Source organism: Amblyomma maculatum, chromosome 1 (assembly GCF_055883805.1).
Source record: "Amblyomma maculatum isolate TAMU_Amacu chromosome 1, ASM5588380v1, whole genome shotgun sequence".
In the NCBI taxonomy this organism is placed as follows: Eukaryota; Metazoa; Arthropoda; class Arachnida; order Ixodida; family Ixodidae; genus Amblyomma; species Amblyomma maculatum.
Genome location: NC_139344.1, coordinates 220,150,323 through 220,172,495, shown reverse-complemented (window position 1 = coordinate 220,172,495; position 22,173 = coordinate 220,150,323). Strand labels below are relative to the sequence as shown.

The 22,173-nt window shown below is 43.4% G+C and overlaps 1 protein-coding gene across 1 annotated transcript in view; it reads left to right on the top strand.

Annotated features, from left to right (window-relative positions):
• Nucleotides 1–15,481: 15,481 nt before the first annotated feature.
• LOC146205653 (homeobox protein MSX-2-like) overlaps nucleotides 15,482–22,173 on the top strand; it is a 69,556-nt gene continuing 62,864 nt past the window's right edge. Inside the window, exon 1 of the mRNA XM_084586943.1 lies at nucleotides 15,482–15,797. Coding sequence (XP_084443069.1) covers nucleotides 15,482–15,797 — 316 coding nt within the window. The remainder of the gene's footprint in view (nucleotides 15,798–22,173) is intronic.

Genomic DNA, 22,173 nt, shown 5'->3' with positions numbered 1-22,173 from the left:
GATAAGGGACAGAGTATGTGAATCGACTTAGTACAAAGGCATGGATAAGACGACAAATGTCAGCCTCTTTCTTGCCGTTACTCTGTGTATCAGTCTAGTGATTTATCGCACAGTCATTTCCAGCCTGTTGATAGTAACATTGCTCTCCCTATTGCTCTGGATGTAGAGCCCAAGTACCCGAGTACTCTAATAGTATCGACTGTGGGTATGGGTAGTCCGTGCAGGCAGACTTTTATCTCTACTTTGTCTTGTGTTTTCCTTCTGACTGCTAGTAGTTCAGACTTATGTTGTGAGCATTTCAGCCCAATCTGGTTAGCGTATGACTGGACTACATTCACTGCTTCTTGAAGCATTTCCTCTATGTGAGCGTCCGAACCTTTTGCTACCCACAAGGTGACATCGTCAGCATATAGGGAGTGTTGAAGATCTTGGATTTCTTCCAGTTTTGGGTGGCAGACCTATCATTGCTAGGTTGAACAAGAAGGGAGAGAGGACTGATCCTTGCGGGGTTCCTCTGTCTCCTGTAGCTATTTTGTCCGATCCAAGTCCTGCGATACTTAGCTCCGCAGTCCTTCCCGAGAGAAAGGAACGAATGTAATTAAAGGTTTTGTTCCCTGCGTTTATGTTGGCGAGGGTTTGGAGAATGGCTTCATGAGAGACATTGTCGAAGGCTTTTTCCAGATCCAAGGCAAAAATCGCTTTGGTTCCGGTTTTGTTAGGGGGATCTATCACTTCTGCATGCAACTGAAGCATTACGTCCTGAGTAGAGAGTTGAGTTTTGAAGCCTATTGCCGCTTTGGTTGGGGGTGACCCTTGTGAGCAATCTCAATATTCGGCTATGCACAACCGAATTAGTATACTCGGAAGAACAAGATTTAACAGCCACTGCTGTAGCTTTAGATCTCTCTATTAACATATAGTTGCCGTCTCTCCTACTTCCACCGTAATCTTTCAGGTAAAAAACGATTAAAGTAATAATTTTCCATTAAATATCCTGTGAAACAACAATAATAAAAATTTCCATATGCTTTACTTGATTTCAATCACTTTTGGCTTTTTTCATATGCATGTCATCACGAGCCATTCATTTTCCTACCCTTGTCTGTGCACGAAAGGAATGAAGTTTTTATAAAACTGCTGCATGGAAACCACAACAAAGAAGGAACAAATAGATGAGGACAAAGCTGCATACATTTTTGTGATAATGAACGAACTAGTTCAGCTCGATTAAAGGAACAATGAAAAGGTGTTTGCTGTGGCTAGAAAAAGTGCACTAACGATTAGTATTTCATCACTCATTTCCACGACAAAAATTTTTAAGCTGGTTTTACTAACACAGATGGAGGCAAAAAATAATGCCCCTCCTTTCCCTTCAACTCGACACACGCCGATGAGAAAAGTAAAGAAAATGTCACAACCATTCCCCACTGCGGCCCATTTCGCCTGCATCATTTGGCCCCAGATGGCCAAGTTTATGTCAATGGGGGCAGCTAAGAGTAGGCCATGAGATGTCCAAGTAAACTGCGAAAAGCAATTTTGAGAAATTTGTAAATTAAAGGGGGTATGCAGAGACATTTAAAATTTGACTTGAATACCAACAAAGAAAATCCTACAAATGTACTGCATTACAATTAGACAATAATTACCTTTATAGGTTCCTTTTAGAATATTTCCTCAAAAATAAAAAAAATCAAACCTTAAAAAAACCGCAAGAAATGAGAAAAAACCTGGAAGACATCAGCGCTTCCCCTGCAGATCCTCATTACTTTATAACTCGCTGAATCACCAATTCCTGAATTTGTGACACTATCATCCCACACCTACTCATTAGCTTATACTTGTGAGCTACCACATTACGTGAAACACCAACAGCCATAGCTAAAAAGACCTGCTTCAACCAGGAATGTGCCTGCATGGCATAGGAGTAATGTGCTTGACTCGTTATCTGTTTCATGCCTGTCTAGTACGGATGAATTACTCGAGCAGTTTTTAAATGGGCATAACAGGTTCAATTAGTCTAGGCTACACAGGTGTGGGCCTGCTGTGTTGCAGCTAGAGAAGAGATGCCATGTGACGTCAGTTGTCTGCTCTATGTGAGGAGGGAGACAATGACTGCCAACCACTCCACTCGGCGCACGGCACTCTGTTGGGGCTTCCAGCTGGCTGCTCCGATCGATGAGGATACTGTTGTAGCTTGCGCCATCAATGGGAGCTTCTTGTTACAGTATAGAAGGCTTCCGGTGGGTCCGATTCTCATTTCCCCCCTCCATCTCAAAGGAGCTGCTGGAGTCAGGAGTTCCTACCAAGTCGGCCATGTCTTGTGGCTTCGTGGCGACAGACACCCTGCTGACCAGACAGTGCACGGCCTTCTCACCTGCCAACTGCTACCTGCCGGAGGCATGCGCATGATTTTTCGCTCACATCAATACTGCCGCTGTTGCTGCATTTTCTGGAAAATGAAGTCTTTAAGCTATCATATCAAAACAATGCCGCAGAAGCTAAATGCTACTTGGGCTCGAGTCAAGGCTGGCATTATGCAAAAAGGAACAGGGGCCGAATACATTGTAGGCTGAAGGCCTTAGGAGTGAAGGACGAGACAGCTGATAAGGATCTAGACTAGAACAGACCAGCCAACTGTGGTTTCACTTGCCACTGCCAGCCGGCGTCCTTTTTCATTTTTCCAGCGGCCATGCTTTGGCTGCAGTCTTTGCGCAGCCAGAGGAAGGCGCTACACCATGAAACTGTTTGATTTGGAACTGGCTCGCTTTGCTGCAATGTCATTTTGACACTGGCATAGGTGAGCAAGCATTTTGGTAGGACGAAAAGGCAACAGCAGCCAATCGGCCATCGAGCGAGCTTTATTCTGCACTCACGAGAAGGTACCACTCAACTGAATTTGCGCGGGAAGCCTCTATAACTTTTAACACAACAAAATTTTGCAGTGTTTTGCAGAAAACCTTCTGTCAGCGTTATGGAATGTGTGAGCATTGTGAGCGAAAAATCACAGGCATACCATTGCCAGAAAAAAATATGCATCTCAGTGCAAAAAACACAAAGCGAAGAAAGGAGACAGACGCAGGGCAAATGCTTCAAAGGATGCAGGACGAAGCGTTCATCCTGTGTCTGTCTCCTTCCTTCATCCTGTGTTTTTTGTACTCATAGTCGTCATACCAATACCAACTAGCTCGTCTTTCCACTTTAACTTTGTCAGAAAGTAGTTGGCAGCTGACATGGCCGGGCGCTTACTCGGTATCAGGTTGTCTGATGGCAGAAGACTATATAGCATGGCCACTTTGGCAAGTGCTGCAAACTCAGACTTTGCCTTTGAGATAAGAGGGTGAGATCGGAATCCAGCCCTCCAAGACCCTTAGATCTTGAGTAGGACACACTGCTTCTAGGCCCAGGTAGGACAAAGGTCTCTCCCATATTGCTCGAATTAACCAGGTCCTGCACTAGTTGAATCCACTTGACCCCTGCAAATGTCTTAGCTTCATCAGTCCACTTAAGGGCAACGCTTGGCATCCGTTGGAAAAAGAAATTGTTACCTTTGCAAGCGGAAAGGACTATTCCAGTTAATGCAAGAAGGACATGACCCCGAACTAAACATTGTCTCCATTATGTCAGGCCCGCTGTAATGTTAATACTGTGTGGAAGTGGTGCTGTTGAACACATAAACAAGTGTGATGTGAATGGTGCCCTAGGAGACCTAGCATATCATTGAAAAATGGGGGTGAATGTGCATCAGTGCTTGAGAAAGTAGGTTTTGACGTGGCAAATGCAACGACGATCAGGAAAATTTGTGAAGCATTTAACACAGCCCAGAAAGGCATTTTCATAGGTCCTTTATGACTATCATTCAGCAGGAAAGAATTCATGTTCATTGCGGGCACAGGCAAGCAAAAGAATGAAGCAGATGGACATGCTCAGAGGTATCGTCGCACCTCTCACAAAGCTTCAAAAATTGCTTGATTAAGCTAGTACAGTCACAATCTATAAAGTTGTCCTACCTGCTTGAATCTGATAAGCATGCTGAGCTGATGAGTGCTTCAATGGTCTCTGAAATGGTACTTATGGTAATATTCTAATGCAAGAAGTCCACGGAGGTGGTCTTTGTGAGCATTCAAGTCAAATTTCAAAGCTTTGCAGATAATGTTTAAAAAGTGCTCCTGGCAACTGCTCACAATCAATTAAGGTGACGCCTCTCGTGCACTTTCTCTTCAATGATGTTATTTGGGTCTGCTGGGTGCACACAATAACTGGACACTCCCAGGTGATGCAGGCAGGCAGGCGGGACAGGGCAAGGTGGTATGCACCGAGTTGATGGGGACAAGAGTTCATTTTTTGCACCGATACGATCGGTGCTAATGCAGGTAGCTTGAAAATGTTTGCATTGCAGAGGTACTGATTGCTTGCACGCGTTTTCTAGTTTTAATAAATGGCTTTTCGTGGGACCTTTCAGTAACAATTCCACAGCAATTATGTGTGAGACGAGACACTTATTTAACAAACACAGTTCCACTGTAAAGATATAAGAATGTAGCCTATACCATGTTCTGTCGTAACTCACTGCATGCATGAAGTGTCAACCACGATATTGCACATGAAAGAACTGAACTATTGACTGCTACAAACTTGGCTTGACACTGCATTTAATCTTTGTTTCATCAAGATTTGTTATAACAGGAAACTTTTTATGAGGCAGTTTGAGTCTAGAATCAATGTGTACCTATTAGCAAGGTATGACTAATTGTACTGGTGTTATAAAATGCTTTGGAAGCAATAACGGGCACACAATGCATGCTCATAACTGGGAGGTAAAAGAAGCTTGATTGTGAGAACTTTATGCAAAACTGCAAAATATGAGCGCTAGTTGCATTTGTGCAGTTGTGGAAGATGGTGGCTTAATTATTTCTTGTCCCTACATTTCACGCAATTACCTTTGAATTAAGATTGCTGAATAATTGAGCTATAATTCAGTTTGCAGCATGGAGTTCACACTTACCTAGAGAGCATGTACTATGGTTGCATTATCTAGCTCTCTTATTTTGCGCATTTTGAAATGCAGCTTTTGAAAGTTTGCACAATGCTATGGCAACACTCGCGCATCGTCAGGGTATCACCAACGAAACAGCCGCAGGCATCTGAAAAAAGCTGCAGTACCCTAGTCGTTTTAGGACAGCAGGCCCCGTCTCAAATATTAGGTTGTTTACAGCCTTGCCAGAGACGTGTGCTTCGGAATAAGCCCTGAGCTGCGTTCTAGCTACAACACCCGTATGGAGTCCTAAACGAAGGGTCATCTTTTAATTCTCACTGCATGGAACACATCACGCCTACGCTGCTCGTCGTCCTCGGGTCTCCGTCCGCTGGTCCGAACCATGATTCACTGCCGAAGTTTACAACGTTCCTGATGATAGAAGCTCCACGGCTCCACTTTGATGATGTCCGAATTCAAAACCACCGTGTACAAGTTTTTTTCTTTTTCGTGCTGCGCATGGTGCTGCGCCACAATGCGCCATGCTGCTAATGTCGCTGTGGCTGCGTTGTGTTGCTACGCTGCTACCCTGTTCACATACAATCATGTGCCTTTAGATACATTACAAATTATTTTGTTTACTCGTCATAACACAAAATACAATATAATTCACTACTTTGCGTGCATGTTTCGGAACAGTTAAATGTGGCTATATTTGACAGATTTTTTCATTGGCTTGTCATTGGTACTATTTTGCAAGATGGCTGCGCCCAGTATAGCATAGCGAGCTCGCTATCTGCTCAGAATATCTCAGAGGTTTGTTTTGCTCCTCCCGGTTTGCAAAGCATTTCTTTTGAGATTAACCTTAAACGAGTGTGGAAACAGTTGCGCTGCAAGTTCACATTTTTTTCCCAGCAATAGTGCTGAAGCGATGTTGGTTTTCTGGTGACCACTTCAGGCACCGTCTGCTTCCACATTAAGCCGGATTTTAAACTATTGGCTTTCGCGAATTGTCTTGTGCTTACGGAAATGCGCTACAGATATTTATGTTCTGAATGTATGCGGTTTTCACGGACGCGGTCCGCTGTTATTATAGGGTGTCTACGGCTGTTGCCGCATGTGTTGCCCGCAAGTACTTGGCTCTGGCTAGTAGCGTAATGTTGACCCGAGTTTTAAAGCGTCTGCCTGTCTGGTTTGACTGCACTAGCGCTAGATCCATATAGTTCTTTGTTGGTGCCACGAAATGTGCGTCATTAATTGAAGTTTCTACTGTTATACTTGTACTACTGCTTCGAGATTTGAGCGCTCATGCTTCAAACTGTTCAATTGAGGCTTGTGCTGTTGGGCAAGTTTGTTCGACTTCGGCATGGAAGTACAGCAACCGAGTCAAGGCCAAAATGGACAACACATGCGACTCAATTTCGTCGTTGCCTTGGCGCTGGTTGCCTAAATTATTATTTTTTATCCTTTACTCTGTAAGCGGTCACACATCAATGATAAGTATTTTTGTGGAAGTTTGGTATGTCGTTGCTATTTTTATTTGTAGCTGTGGGGCCGACCAGTTGTGGATTCCATCAGTGTAACTTGCTGCCTCCCCCATTAGATATCCACTGCAAGGCAGTACAAACTACAATCGAAACATGCAAATTCTAGCTTTGTAAAACATATGTACACTTGGTTAGCAAGCCTGGCTTTTTGCTTGATGGTAATAGAGTGTTTGTTTGTAAATAGATGAAGAGCTGCAAAGTGGTTCGCTGGCCCTAGGCCACGGAAGCCACATTTTGGTCGAAGTGTCGTTTTTCTTTAGAAATAGCTATACAGCATACCCTACATACATACACCTGAGCAGATGCATGCAATCTTTTTTTAACCAGATTATAACAGCTCGTGCGTGTTCTTCTGATATCATTGCCGTGCAGTGAACAAATTGAAGGAAATTGCCTGTCTTTGTTGAAATTGTGTGTTCTTGTGTTTTTCACCGGTACATTAGAAAATCAATAGTGCTTCAATCAGTTTGACTTCTGCTGTGTAATTTAAGACGTCATAAAGTCCTTGTTAAATTTAATACTGGAGTGCTCTGCCAGTAGTCATCTTAAATATTGTGGTTATCCAATCCTTTCATGCCACAACAAAAAGGAAACATACTAAATGTATATGCAGCATGAATGAAGACGAGAGTTCGGTTGCTAAGAAAGGGGACAGCTGGACAACTGCCATAATGTGGGTACAGACCTCTTCAGACTTGAGTTGCAGGTAGGATATGGCCTACAAAGCACAGTTCAACGAAGAATGCCACCAATTTTTGTTCATTGCTGCTAGGTTAAATGTACCTTTTTGGTCCAGAAACCATAGTCCCCAGAGTTCATAACATTTTCACAACCAATTCAAGCTTATTGGTTCCATCAAAACCTATGGTATCTACCAGGCTGTTTGAAAGCACACATCCACAAGCTTTTGTCTGTAGAGGGTGCTAGGAAGCTGCTAACAGATATGGACTAAAAAACACATTTAAAGGAAGGATACTGACAATTGTTCATTGCTGCTAGGTTAAACGTACCTATTTGGTCCAGAAACTGTAGTCACCCGAGTTCAAAGTGCATGAATGCATATTCATGTGACAGCCTTAGAGGCCCTCTTCTCTAGAAAATCCTTCCAACTGTGTTGTGAACAAAAAATTATAACCTGATGGTAGTTCGCAGGTGACATGGCTAGGCACTGATTGGGTAGCTCCTTTAAAGATGAGGGCAGTTAATTAAACCCACTGGGATCCTTGAATAACAAATCACACATGTGAGAAAAAGTAGGGAGACACTCAAACTTCACCTTGAGAGTAAATGTGATAGTGCCTTTAGTACTGCCTTTCCATTCCGTGAAATTTTTTATGTGTGAGCGATGCCGTAGTAGAGGGCCCCAATTAATTTTAAGAACATGGGACTCTAACCTGCACTGATATCTGAAATTGCATGGGCACCTTGCTTCTCGCTCCGTTGAAATGCAGCCACTGCGACCAGGATCAAACCTATGTCCCCCCGACTCGGCACTTGAATGCCTAACCACCGAGCCACTGCTGCAGTGTTGTCATCGCATGTTGAAGACAGCATTTCTCAGACTTTAGTGCTGCAAGGACGTGGGCTGAAGGCAGGTCACATGGATGTGCCAGGCTGAGCACAAGTAAAATTTAATGCTTTTATTCACGGTGCAAGTCAAACAGAATTGCTGGACATGTTGCTGTACAATGCACACGACACGACAAAAAATACAAGTCTTCTTGGTGGGCGAGATTGGTTCTTTCTGGGAAAGATGTCTTCGGCAGGCTATGCAGTAATGCTGTGCAAGATAGTTTCGCACTGCCGTCTAATGAACTACAGTAGTAAACTCTGCTGTAGTAAAAACTCAATATAGTGAAGTGAAATATCTCAGCTTGTCTTCCGTACACCACTGTAAAGAAGGGGACAGAACAACTGAAAGCTCGCAGCACGAGGGTAGCAAGTGGAGACGTGACATGTACAGTTTTGCCACACTTGACTATGTCACGCGCATTTCTCAGCTAATGCCTCTTGAATGAGAGAAAAAGCAGAAGACAACATTTTGTTCATGCTAAGCTTTTTTTTTTATAAACCGACAAGACATGTTAATAAGCAGCCATTTAATTACCAGATAGCATCTTCAGGCCCATGTCATCATCAAAATCTAATATTGTAAGGACCCAAATATAGTGGATTTTTGCCAGTTCGAGTGACTTTACTAAGGAGGGGTTCTACTGTATCAGCAGAACTAGGCAAAAGTTTCATCTTATTTACTTTTACAAAGCATACACAAGAAAGTTAGTGCTGACAGGGCATGAGAGTTGGTTAGCGTGGTATATTCTTGTCAATGCTGGGAAAGGTTTGCCCCTTTTAACATCAAGAAGTACTTTCTGTGAGTGACACAGCCGATGTTGGAAGGAAGAGGACAGTATCCAAGTACAGTAATGCTGAGCATGAATTTCCTGATGCGACGAGTTTCACAAGGCACCTGTTGTGTAAGAGATTTCGGCTGGACATGAAGGACATTCACTTCAGTTTAACAAATTACAAGGGTGAACAATATTATTTATCAGCGCAGCTGCCAAGAAGTGATTTGTTACATTGTAGAGTCAAAGAACAGCACCCATTGCCCCCCAAATATCAAGGTGGCTGCATTTTTTCTAGGCCTTATCACTCCAGTGCCGCAAAGCCAGATGGATGCTTCCTTAGCTCAAGCTTCTCGATACTTTGAGAGTGCAATTTTGTGGGAGTCCTGTACCAGCAGCAATGGTCTCTTGCAGCACAAGCGGCACCAGCTGCCAATAGCACCGAAGTGCAGTCGAACTGAGCTCCTGCCTTTCAGTTCTGACTGGCTGAAAGGTTTGCCTTCATTGCGCCAGCCTCATTCTGGTTGGTGCCACAAATTGACGCCACGTTAGCTCAAGCTTCTGAGTACCTACTAAGTGGAACTTTGCTTGACCTGAAGTACACGCGAGTGAAGAATCATATAGAGACCTTGAAAAATGCTTCATTTCAAATGGTTTTGAAAGCCAGATTGACTAACATTCATGGTGAGGCACTCATAAATTTGGTTGTGAATGCATAAACCAAACAATCAACTGATAGTCAAAACAGGCAACAATCATCACATTGAAATGTAGTAGTTTATGTAGCTGGGGGGATGCTTTAAGTTACTGAAGAGCTCAGAATATAGTAGTGGCATTAATCGCAGCAATGCCAGCAGCATAAAAGCAGCCTGTGGTATTGTTGCAAGCGCATATCACATGTTTTGAATATGTGGCTCGTGGCCTAAACTTGCTTATGAATGATCTGATAAAGCTTGTCATTATTAAGTCATGCTTTTTAGCAAATAATTCCATGCTGTTCTTGTCATGTTTTTTCCAAAATGTTTAATTTGTTAGAAGAACTTGGGGAAAAAAATTTTAAGCCATACAAAATTTCTGGATATTTAGCATTCCTAGTTCAGATCCCTTCAAAGGCATGTGATTGTCTTTTGTTCTAATTTTAATCTTTCATTTCTCAGATTAATAATAATTGCATTGCGAAATTTTTAGTGAGCAACACAATAAAATCTATAAGAGCGAATTGGCGGGCTAGTTGGTTTTGCATGATGAAAGAACAGCGCAAGGCACGGGACACAGTGACACGAGGTGTGTGAGTGTTTGCGCTTCCTCGTGTCACTGTGTCCCGTCCCTTGCACTGTTTCTTCACCATACAATAAAATTATGACAAAATTTTTCTTGTGTTTATAATAAAACTATAGTGGAACTGAATAACTTACACCTATGTTTTCCATTGTGTTCGAGAAAAATCTAACCTTTTTAAGCTGCAAGAAATGTGCACATTCTGCAAAGGTATTGCTTTCACATTGGCTTTGTATGTGCATTGCAGACAAAAAAATTTCCCCTTTCTGCAGGTCTCATAGGACATAAATTGATTGGATAACGCATCATATTAAAAAGTTCAGGTGGTTAGCACAATGTGGAAGAGGGTATGTTCTATGATATGACTGAGTACTGCTTTTATAAAGTACAAAATTTCTATCACCCTACTAGGTTCTTAGTTTATGAGAACCGAATTTGCATTGTCAACAAAAAGAAACAGCAGTCATGATCTTCTGTTTTTGCCATGTTGATAATTTGGTTTGTGTACTACTTTGGAGCCGAAGACTTTCCTTACCTTCACCATCGCTCTTAAATTCTGCAAGACGGGAGTACAAGTCCAGATAAGTAAAGGTTAAAACTCTGTTGTCGGCACCCTGGCTGATTGAAATAAAAGGTGATGCTGTGAAGACTCGTACAGTTTGGATCTTTGAGAATATCATATATACTCAGGGTAACTTTGCAGTGCATGATGAATCCTGCATTAAACGTCAAGTGTGCATTTGTCAAGACCTAACTCACATGAGCTGTCATAGCCTTCTTAATGGAACCGTGAATAGAAGCAACTGCGCTGATACTTGCATGCCACAGATTATAAGGCACCTGTCTATCAGCCAACAGGGCAGGTGTTCTGTTCATGAAAGGATGATTGCAGCCATGACTAAACCCATCAAAAACATGCCAAAAAGCCCCAGACTCTCCAGCAACATGCAAAGTACCATTCTCACCTTCGGTTCTCTTTAGAACAGTAGTCGATGAGAATGGTACTTGGCAACATGTTCTTAGCAAATACTGCAGAAGCAGCTCACTTTTCTTAATGTTCATTATCCATTTGATACCAAAAGTTCAAAAGATGTTATATTTCTCGAGAACTTGTTTTATTCTGTGTTCCATGATGCCTTTGTTCACTTCTGTAAGGGATGCCATAGAGAGTAGCGGCACAGTTGATTTCAGAACTCCTCAGGTGTGTCAATTAGTAATTTTATGAAGCTGCTATAATTTCATCTGAGTGTGACATTTATATCTTTTGATAACAGCTTTTACCGACAAAGACAAAGGACTTGCATCAGATCCTGCGTAGCCTCTGTGCTAACATTTTTTTAGCCTTTAATGACTGCGCCCTAAAACTCAGTTTGACAGAGGGATTGTGTTTTACCCATGAACTCCCTTTGCGGGGATGTTTTCAGTTTTTGAATTTAAGTATTACCTTGGGCGAGCATCATGTGTGTTGGCAATACTCGCCTCGAGCACGGAAGGAGCTGCTGCCTTATTCCTCGGCTCATTAAAAGACTGTGAAACGCGCTATTGCTAACCTCTGCCTTGGGTCTGCTCTTATGAAGTTGTGTGAACATACTATGCAGTTGAGCTTTGAAAAGCAAGTGGATTGATTTGCTATGGCGGGGTTCCCAAGCTCGGTAATCACTGGTGATGCTGAAGCCTTCCTAAGGAAAACCAAATGTGTAATGTTCAAAAAGTTGTGCGAGACAAGAAAGCCAAGCGTAAAACCAGAAGTGGTACCCTATGTTCACAGGGTTCTGCACAATGTGAAAAAGGCTGCAAATCGACATGGCATGCCTGTCGTAATTTCCGCTCCACGAAAGCTTGCACAATTATGCTCGCGCATTGCGAGCAATGAAAAGGAGGGCGCCTGCAGCAAAAAACAAGGTAAGCAGTACGTGAAGTGCTGCATAGGAGTAGTATATGAAATACCACTGGCCTACGGAAAACCCTATGTGGGCCAATCGAGGCGCTGCGTGAATGACAGTGCAGCTGAACATGCACTATCACAAAAAGAACCAGGTGGTGCACATCTTTCACAGCATTGCGCAAATTGCTTCGTGTGCAAACCGAGCGGCAAAACATGCGCTGGGGGAAAAAAATATGCCTGCACTGAAAGATATGTGAACCACGGCTTCATGAGATAAAGATTCTGGGCAGAAGTAGAGATTTGAAGGCACGCGAGGTCTTAAGAGGCGTTTTACATAAGAAAGAGAGGGAAAGCGTGTGAGTGGTACATCGGTTCACCTTTTCAAGACCGAGATGACATATCTTGAACGGTTTGTTTGATGCGTCGTGTTGTTGTTCATGCGCATGCCTTAAAATTTCTATATATTTGCTGCCTTGGCAGTGAATAAAGGTCAGATGAATTTAGCGCTCGTCCTGCGTCATTCTCTCTTGTGTCACTTCTTAGCACTGTTATTTTCAGTCTCGAACAGTATGCACTATTTAGCCCAAATTGTCATTCTTCTAAACCATTTAATCATGTTGGCTATAGGAGCCATATGTGACAGAAAATATATTTAGAAAGCTGTGTATTCATAAGTCACTGAGAACAAAATATATCAAAAAGGCTGCGTTAATCATATCTGGTTCACTTTTCATACCCTTCTACTTTAAGATGACAGACATGGAGTATGATTGAAATCGACAATATGCAGAGATTGTCTGCCAACTTGAGCTTCACAAGAATTTTGTACCTTTTTTCCAGCTTTACAGGACACAATAACAGATTTTTTTGCAGATAGTGACAGTGTAGGGCAGTATTGTTTATGCATCCAGAAATTACGACACCAGAGCTTAATGGTTTTTGCTTGGTGCACGCGAAAAAATGAAGCAGGAATAAGTTCTTAACAGAGGTCCATATTTTAAAGCAATGAAATTGCTCATGGATCTTTTTCTCAATGTGAAAAATACAGGTGTATGTTAATGAAGCAATGAAACTGATTTGAAAATGAAAATTAAGTTATGTATAAACAAAGAAGGGTAAAAAAAGTAGGAAAGGAAAAGCTCGGAAGCACATCACATTTTCCACTATGGCCATGGAAAAAGTCTGGCTCTTCTGGATGATGACACCGGCTAGGCAGTTTCCATCAACCTTAGCCTCAGACCATTTGTGCCAAGTGAACACTTTACTGCAACATTCTAACTAAAGACCGCTATTGATAATACGTCTATGGAAAAGTTTCGCTTCTCGTCTTGCAACTCATTACATGATGGAGCTGAAATAAGTTCCGCTTGTAATAAAGTTGGCTATGAGCTTCTCACACTTTTTGACAGTTTTCACTGGTGCAGTATGCTATTGTGAATGGTACATCTGGGCACTCTATTGATGTGCACTCCACTGGTGTCTTATTCATCACATGCAGTGTTTATTCCCTTCAAATTTAATTTATCCTAAGAGTGGCACAAGGTTGCTGCTGCAAGGTGCATGATGCAAACCAGCAACTTTCACTTGATGTACTAGTGGTGAAAGTGTGTTGCTATTGCTAGGGGGAAGGACTATACAACCAAGGCACAGCAAAGCCAAATATTATAGTGATTGTGGATAATCCCTGCCAGAATTCTAGTTCATCGGGACAGTTTGTCCATATCGTAACAGTAGCAACTAGTGGCTGCATGGGCAGCAAGAGCGCAAGTATGCTGCAAAGGTTAAAACATGCCAATGATAGTACCTTTTTTGCTTCATGCACATTGGCTACAAATGAATTACTTCTCTATTCTTCTATGTGAAAACAGTCATTGACTTTGTTTCATGCATTCTGTCTTGCTTAACTGATCTGTATTAGACATATACCTTCACCAGACATGGCACTTTGGGCTGGTGGCGGAGAGAAATGGATTAATATATTGTAGCAACAAATTGTTATTAAACTTTTATCACTCACTTTGTTTGCAAAAAAAAAAAAAACTTGCTTTTAGAAGTTGAACCTTATACCACACCATAAGAGCAACAAATTTACGCTGTGTAGTGACCATATAAACGAAACAAAACTCGCGAGTGCAGTCAGAGGCAGCAGATGGCGACGGGGCATAACGCAAACAAGATTGTTCTGAAAAGTGCCACATGGCTGTCATTTATCGAAAAAGTAGCACACAAAAACAATGTTTCATACTGTAAAGGTCACTTCCTCTGATGGTAGTGCGGGCGATCTCCAAATTTTGAAATTGGACCTTCAAAGATCAAATGAAAAAGGGCGTGCATGTCATTCATGAAAGCGGACGAGTAACGAACTTCATGCTTCACACATAATCAAACGTCAATCACAACTGTTTCATTTAGAGTTCCAACAACAGAAGTCACTTGAAAGCTTGCAGAAGCCGCACATTACTGTCAGTAGAACAAAACGCGTCATCCCGAAAGCAGTCAAGTTCTTTTAATCTCCGCACTTCCATTTCATTGTCGCCTTGCGAAATGCACAAATCATTCTCACTGCATGCACGCCGGAACGTGTCTGCACGCAGTAGAGGTGGTCAGAAAGCACAGCTGCGGACGGTTTGCTTTTTTTTTTAAATGCAGGTCTTTTTTTCACCGGACGGCGTCAGTAATACAGTCGTACCTTAGTGGGGATCTTGCCGAAATACAAGGCTTGGGTTACCTCATAAAATAGATCGCATTTCGGGGCCGATTTGCATGTAAGCGGTATGTAACAAACCTGTGTCTGAGCCACGAAGGGTTTCGTGGAGCGGCCGTGCGCCAGCGATTGAATCAATGCACAAATCGCATTTAGTTCATCCGGGGCAAGACAAGATGACTAGCCTCATGCGGTCTTTGGAGAAGACTCGCGGCACAAATATAGCACGCACACACATCCGCGCAACAACGCGCATCGCACGCTGCCACAACGACACGGGCGCCGAAGCCCACGGGTCGTGTCGCTAGCGTGGAATGGGGGTGCCGGCCGCAGCTCGTAACAGCCAGCCGACGGCCTCTTCTCCCTCTCCATCTTCTTTTCCCCCCTTGCGCCGCATCCATTTGTTGGGATCAGATATACGCGTCCGGGCGTCGAGCGTGGTGCGTTGACTGAAGCGCGACCGCGGCCAAGGAGGCGCGTGACAGCCGTGAAGACGCGGCTGTCGCTTGCGGGCGGCGCGGGAACGCAGCGAAGGCGTGGAAGCGGGCTGCACGCTTTCGGCGGTCCCCCTCGCGAGGCAAGGGCGCGCCGAGCCAATGAGCGCGGCGGGGCGCCCCGCTGGGGAGACGGCCCAGCGAGGGGGGAGTCACCAGTCGGGCCAGCGACGGCCAGCTCGCGCCAAGTAGCTTGCACACCGCCAGCAAGCAGTGGCCGGCATGGAGCGACGCCGAAGGCATCGCCGGTGGTGACATGACTTCGCCGGGTCCCGCGGGAGGCACCCCCGCGCCCGCGTCTCCCGAGACCCGGGCGGCCACCCCGACCAAGCCATCACCCTTCTCGGTAGCATCGCTGCTAGCCGACACGCGGCCCAGTGGACAGCTGAGGCTGACGGCGCCGGCGTTCGCCGCCGGAATCCTGCACGCGGCGCCGCGCGACCCGGGCTTCCAATTCCTGCACGGGCCGATGGCTGGAGGTGGTCCCTTCGGCTGGGCCCTGCACGCTCCGGGCGGCACGCAACCCTGCGGGCCCTCCTGGTTCGGCCTGGCTCCACATCACGCTCTGCCCAGTGAGTGGCCCACCTGATACCGCGCTGACAGGTGTCGTCCCGCGTGCGAGGATCCCTTGTAATCCGTTATTAACGCTGCTAGCCCTTGCGCGAGCCGATAGACCGTTCCCTGCACGAAGTTCGAATGATTTTTGCTGGCTGGAGAACAGCCCGCTATAAAGTGTCCTCATTCATAGGATTTAAAGGCCACGCTCAATCGCGACAAATTGGCGACTCGTCACCTTGTCGGGCCTATGCATTCGTTGTGATCAATGCTACCGCACTAGCAAGCCCTTTCTCTTAGTTTCTGCTAATTAAGATAGCGATAGCTTAGAATGTTCTGTGCCCCTTTTGTCGAATACACGAGAAGTTACGTCACGCGTACAAGTTCCGTTAAGGGTGCAGCGCAGCCTGCTGCTCAGGGGACGACAGGAGGATGAAAGCTGTGCTCCGTTACGCGGATGCGCGTGATAGCAACTATCCTAAGTTTGACAATCAATGGAAATAACCGCTGATTGAGGTTTGTGTTTTAACAGAAACCTCAATCACTGGTGCTCTAACCTTGCATATTCGCGGTTATCCCATGACTCTAGAGAGCTTTCGCGTTTTTTCATGCGCTGTGGAAATGCAGATTTTACCGGAAGAGTGCTCAGTGGTGAATATCTGTTTGAAAGTTCAAACAGTGGAGTGTCTGTGTGATTACATGACCCTTTCAAAAAAAGAAAAAGGACCTTCTTCGTAAATATATTCGTGCTCTGCAATGGGTCAGCTTCTCTGAATTCCGCTGTGCTCCATTGAAACGTGACGTGATAGTCTGAGTATCTTGCACTGTATCTTTCCCTAGGCTGAAATTTGTGGTACGGCCCTTTTGCGACCTTGAAATGGAAGTAGAATGCATTACTGAATTGTCGATTGCACACGGAACAGGAATGCAGTTGGCGCGTTTCCCGCGGAAAACGAGCGGGACCGCTATTACGAAAATAGCGTTATGGACTCCTTTCGGAAATGTCAAACGTCGCTGTTCGAACGCCTCCTGTCACCGCGGGACTAAAAATTATCTCCGCTTATAAATTTAATCACTGTTTTTTTTTTTGTTTTTTTTTCTTTTTTTTGCTTATTATGGTCTGGCTCTAGGGTTGCTGCGGAACTTGAGTAATATGTTCCGCGGCGAAGAACGTACGTTTTGTTAAAACAAAAGACACGGGGTCTAAGTTAATAATATATCTATAGATTATATAAGCGAAATAAAAATTGGGTTGGGACAGGTGCACGCCACCAAAATTAAGGCATCTACGTGTGAAGCGGACCACTTTGAACCTGCCATTATACGTTGCGGTTACAATCAACCAGCTTTCGTATGCACCAAGGAACAAACTCCTCCCAAATTATGAAAGTAAGTGCCAGCATTCACCTATTGAGATTTAGTCATGTGAAACAAATCTGCCGGCAGCGTACTAGCAGAGGCGCGCAAGCATGCGTGACTCGCTTCTTGCTATAGATGTATAGGGCACGCTGCCGCGGCCCACTGTGAAATTTAAGAGAGCGGTGCTCGAGCAGGAGCTGCATTTTTTCGACGATAGCTGTTTTCTTCGAAACTTTAAGAGCAAATGTTTTCACATGCTGGTATCCGTAATCAAACTTTTCCTCTATAGCATATATGTGCACCGTTATACGTGGAAAGACGTGCGCGTGATGTGTGTTTTCGTTGAAGTATAGGCTTTATACTGCGCCCCGAACAATTAGAAGTGCCAAGCGATTGCTGTGGATTAATGTACTAATTGTTACGCGAAAGAAAACCCCCTGTGTTTTACTGCGGAGAACAGTAACATTTATTACCGAATTTCGACTACCTGTGGTTCTTTAACGTGCATCAACATTGCACAGCACAAGGGCGTCTTGCTTTCCACCTCCATCGAAAAGCGGCCGTGATTCGATCCTGCATGGCACAGCAGTTGAGCGCCTTAACCATTGTACAACTGCGGTGGGATACATTGAAATGAGGTAGGGAAGATAAATGTAAGGGCATATGCAGTAAACAGCAAGTAACCTCAACTTCAGAATTTTTTCTTGGCACTAGTCGTTATTATGACTGTGAAATTAGTGACAGGTAATAAAAAATGCAAGCTATCCTTTCTGCAATATAGTTCATTGCTCCGCACCTATTCTGTGATATCCTTTTTAATTTGTATTTTCCGGGCTTTCTTAGTCGGTAAATGAAGGTTCAGCATACAGTTTCCCCATGTAAAATTTCTCGCTTCAGGAGGGTCAGGGCACTTCAGGAAAGCAGAAGGGGGGGGGGGGAGGGGTGCTTCACCATAGATGTGTCCCTAGATGGATGCAGCGTAGGTATAATCCGAGACGTGGAAGAGCTTGATAAGAAATGGGATCAGGCATTGGTATTTCGCCTTCCACCCTTGCTGCATTATATATGCTAATGTTACAACAGCAAATAACAAGAATTATGGCACGCTCATTCCTCCCTCTCTTAAATTTTCTGTATGGAGACCTGAAAGAAAAAGTTACGTGCATAGGCAGGATTTTCCTGGAGACCTATCCAGCTTCCCAACGAAAGCTGTCCCACATCTAACGTCACTTTTTTGAACTCTAACTCGCCAAATAAAACTAGAGTTAGCAGCATTGGCGAAGGAGCATATTTGTCGAAATTTATGTTCTCGCTCTATTGTTCACGCTAGGTGTGTCGACAAGAAACATATATGTATTTCGATATGCTTTACAGGAATGAATATTGAATTTCTGATATCATTGTGACGTTATTGTGATCAGTCATCCCAAATTACTCACAAAGGCATTATCTATCTGTTGGATTCTTGCATCATGCCGAACTCATAATTTCTTGATGAGATTTTGCGCCTAGGTTTTTGCATAATACTAACATGATAATTTTTTTTTTCACTATCTTGTTCACATCAAACTGACATCAGTATTTCTTGATAAGTTTTTGCATGACATTTCTTATGTAAAGCATCAGAATAAATCGTGATGCGCAAGGACATTAGAGCACTATCATTTTCGAGCACTGCCTGGATATTTTTTTTTTCAGTGCTAGCGCAGTAATGATGCATACTCTCGATGGTTTCCTGCTATGAACTGCATGCATGACACCAGACGTTTTTAGATTTAATTGGGTACCTACCAAAGCATAAGCGTGGGTTATGAAGACGTTCGGATTTTGGAAGTGTATCTTGCTATTATGTATTTTACTGCATTGTATAGTGCCGTGTTCTCGAGGCCGTTCGTTGTTTTGCTCCTTTAAGAGGGCTAAGGAAAGCTGTTTGCTAAATGATGAGTTTGGTACTGGTCCGAAAACTCAAGTTTCAGAAGAACATCACACATATGTTACTGTAACACATGTGTGATGTTGAAAAGACAATACAAGAAGCGTCATTCGATGCATTTTTTTTTTTCTTCTTCTGACCAAAGTACAAGTGCGTTGGTTTCAACCGTGTTCAAAGTGTTTACTATTGCGTATGCATGCTGTGAAGAATACGACAGGCATTTAAATGCAGTCTTTATTCCAACATATACATTGAGGAAAGGACTTTTACCAAGAATATAAAATAAAAAATCATTATTCAGAGGTCGCTTGTGATGAACGTTTGTTTGCCCCTCGAGAGTAACCCAGAAGTTTTAAACAAAAATATAGCCTGTTATTTTAAACGAGAGAACTTTGTCAAGTACAGGAAGCGTAATATGCACCACGTGAAATGCAACTGCAATTCCCTATCATAAAATTAGGATAATATTTTAGTGACACGTGAAGCTAGGCCAGGCAGTAAAGTATATTTAGCATTTCCTTGCAGATGCAAGGAATGAACAAACGTGACAAGCTTTCCCCATTTTCTCGCGTCACTGCAAGGAAATAAAAAATCAATATATTTTCTGCATGCTCCGACCGTCGATGTATATGTATGCCGATGTATACGCGTGTAATGTGAACTTCCAGCATTTGCTTAAACGCTCGTTTGACTCTCGTCGCCGAAGCACGTATATTCTAATTTGTCAATAGGCTGATCTCATTCATACAGTACCAAAAACGTCTGGCGAAATATTTGGTTATTTAGCATAATTACGAAAGAAAAAGAGCAGTTATCCTCGTATAAGCATACGCGACAGTGATTCTTGCTGTCTGCACACGTACTCATCGTTATGCATAAAGCTGCGTTGAGACGCATGAACAGCGCTGTAGATGCATGCATAAATTGTGCTAAAAAAGCCATCGTGTTGCTGCTCTTAATAAAGGGCGAATAATGTGCCTGCGTCTAGTAATGATTTCAACATATATTACAGCTTTCGATTCGTTGACACAAGTTACGACTGCTGCCTAGAACAAGGTGTTTTGTACCTGCGCTATAATATTTTGCGCATACAAATCTTTGGCCAATTATAAAAAAGTTCTTTTCTAACATTATGTTTTTCAAGTGACTAATTAGTGATAATTTCGCCCAAATAGACCACAGCCTGTGCTGCTTACACGAATAGTAAATGCACAAACATACAGAAACGAGCATTGAACCATAAGCTCTAACACTATCAGCCGCCTCTAAATGACTGGAGGAGGGTGCCAGCTTATTTTTTTTTTCTGGTTTTAATATCGAGCGTGCCAATATTGGGGGGGGGGGGGGGTACAAACCCCGCCCCTCCCCCATGTGGTTATACTTATGCAATTACTTGGGACGGCACATGTTCAAACTGCGACTAAATGTTGCATGTATACGTATGCTTTCAGATTTTTAGTTAAGTATTTTCCAACTAATTCTTTTCATAAGAGGCCGCTGTGTAAACAAATCTGCACATTTTAGACATTCTAAAAACGCTTTCTTACAAAGAAAGTAAGTGTTTCATGCGAACACCCTCGCAGAGGACATTCCAGGGCTTTGGAGTAGAATTAATTGTATAGGAGGCATGCGTCTTGAAAACAGTTGCTACATTTCTTTGGCATACGTGGCTTGATTTGGTTCTATATTACATAGATATTTCAGCGTACTTTTATTGCGTCCACATTTGATAACGTTATTCCTTATATTCAAAACTTCGTTGCTGTTCCCGCTGCGTCCCCTGACGTGGACGCTGCATTGCATACTTACGCGCCTTATTTCATGCCACAGCCGAAGGTATTTCGACTTCTATTGAAAAATGGCTGCTCATGCCAATTGGTACCAGGAGTTATTTACAGTACCGTGGTTACGGTACGTCCTGGCTTTAAATCACAGTTCTAAGTGGGTGGTAACGCATTTATGAATATGACTGGCCTCTTTCCTCCCAAAAGGACAGGAACTCATAAGCTTTGAGTTTTCGTTCTTTACCATTCATTGTGTTTTACCAATGCTATAAATTTATAGTTAATGAGCCATAAAATTTATTCCCACAATCTATTTCTCTTTTCTCTTTAAGCGTTACTACTACCATTAAAAATTCTTTACTACTGCAATAAAGTTTGGAGCTGAAACTATACCTATACCAGTGAACCTCGCACGTTTTCCTGCGTGCAAGCGTATGTATTTCGGAAGTACATATGGGTCTTTTTTTTTTATTACACAAAGGCTTCTGTCATTTAAAAACTTCACAAATGTTATTACCTGCACTTGAGCACATGGTCGTTTTGTTTTTATAGCACCGTCCCGTGCCAACCACATGGCATTATCAGCAAGGTAGCCTATATTAGGCCAGCCGTTTCTCTGTCTTCATTCAGAATATGCGCTTGTGTGAACAGTTCGATAAAGGCCACTGTCCTTCGTACGCAGGTTTGGCTGAACGCAATTAGCTTTGGAGAAGGCGTTTAGAGTGTATAAGGACAAATCCATCCAAATTTTGTTCCCCATAACGTCCGATTGGCAGCACTGTTTTGATTATAATTTGTGACCGGGAAATTTGGAGTTGAAAGTTACTCTCGCCTCTCAATTCAAACTCAGGACGTTGCTGATGGCGTCGAAAGAATTATTGACGCGGTGATCCATAACTGGAAGTCTCGTATGAAATATATATCCAGTAAACTTTATGTAACCGCATGTGCGCTATCGAACGGCGAGTGGCGCCGCGGTGATTTTCCTCGCGCTCCTCTGCAGCTTCCAGAGGATTCGCTCTATTGCGGAAATTAGCCCCATATCGATCAACTTCAATATATATCTATAGCGTGTCTCTAACATTAATGCGCGTCTTCTGTTCTTTTTCAGATAGCTAACACGTTTGAATGTTCGGTTTGTAGCCTCGCCGTTGGGTGCACTGCACATCATTATTGCCATTAGCGTTGACAATCGCACGGGGCGAGAAATGGGTTGGACTCACGAGCATCTTCAGTTATAGCCTGTTAAAAGCTTTAAAAAGGTCTGCAACCAGGAACAAGCGCACCAATCAAAACGTTCATTTCAGCGCACGATAC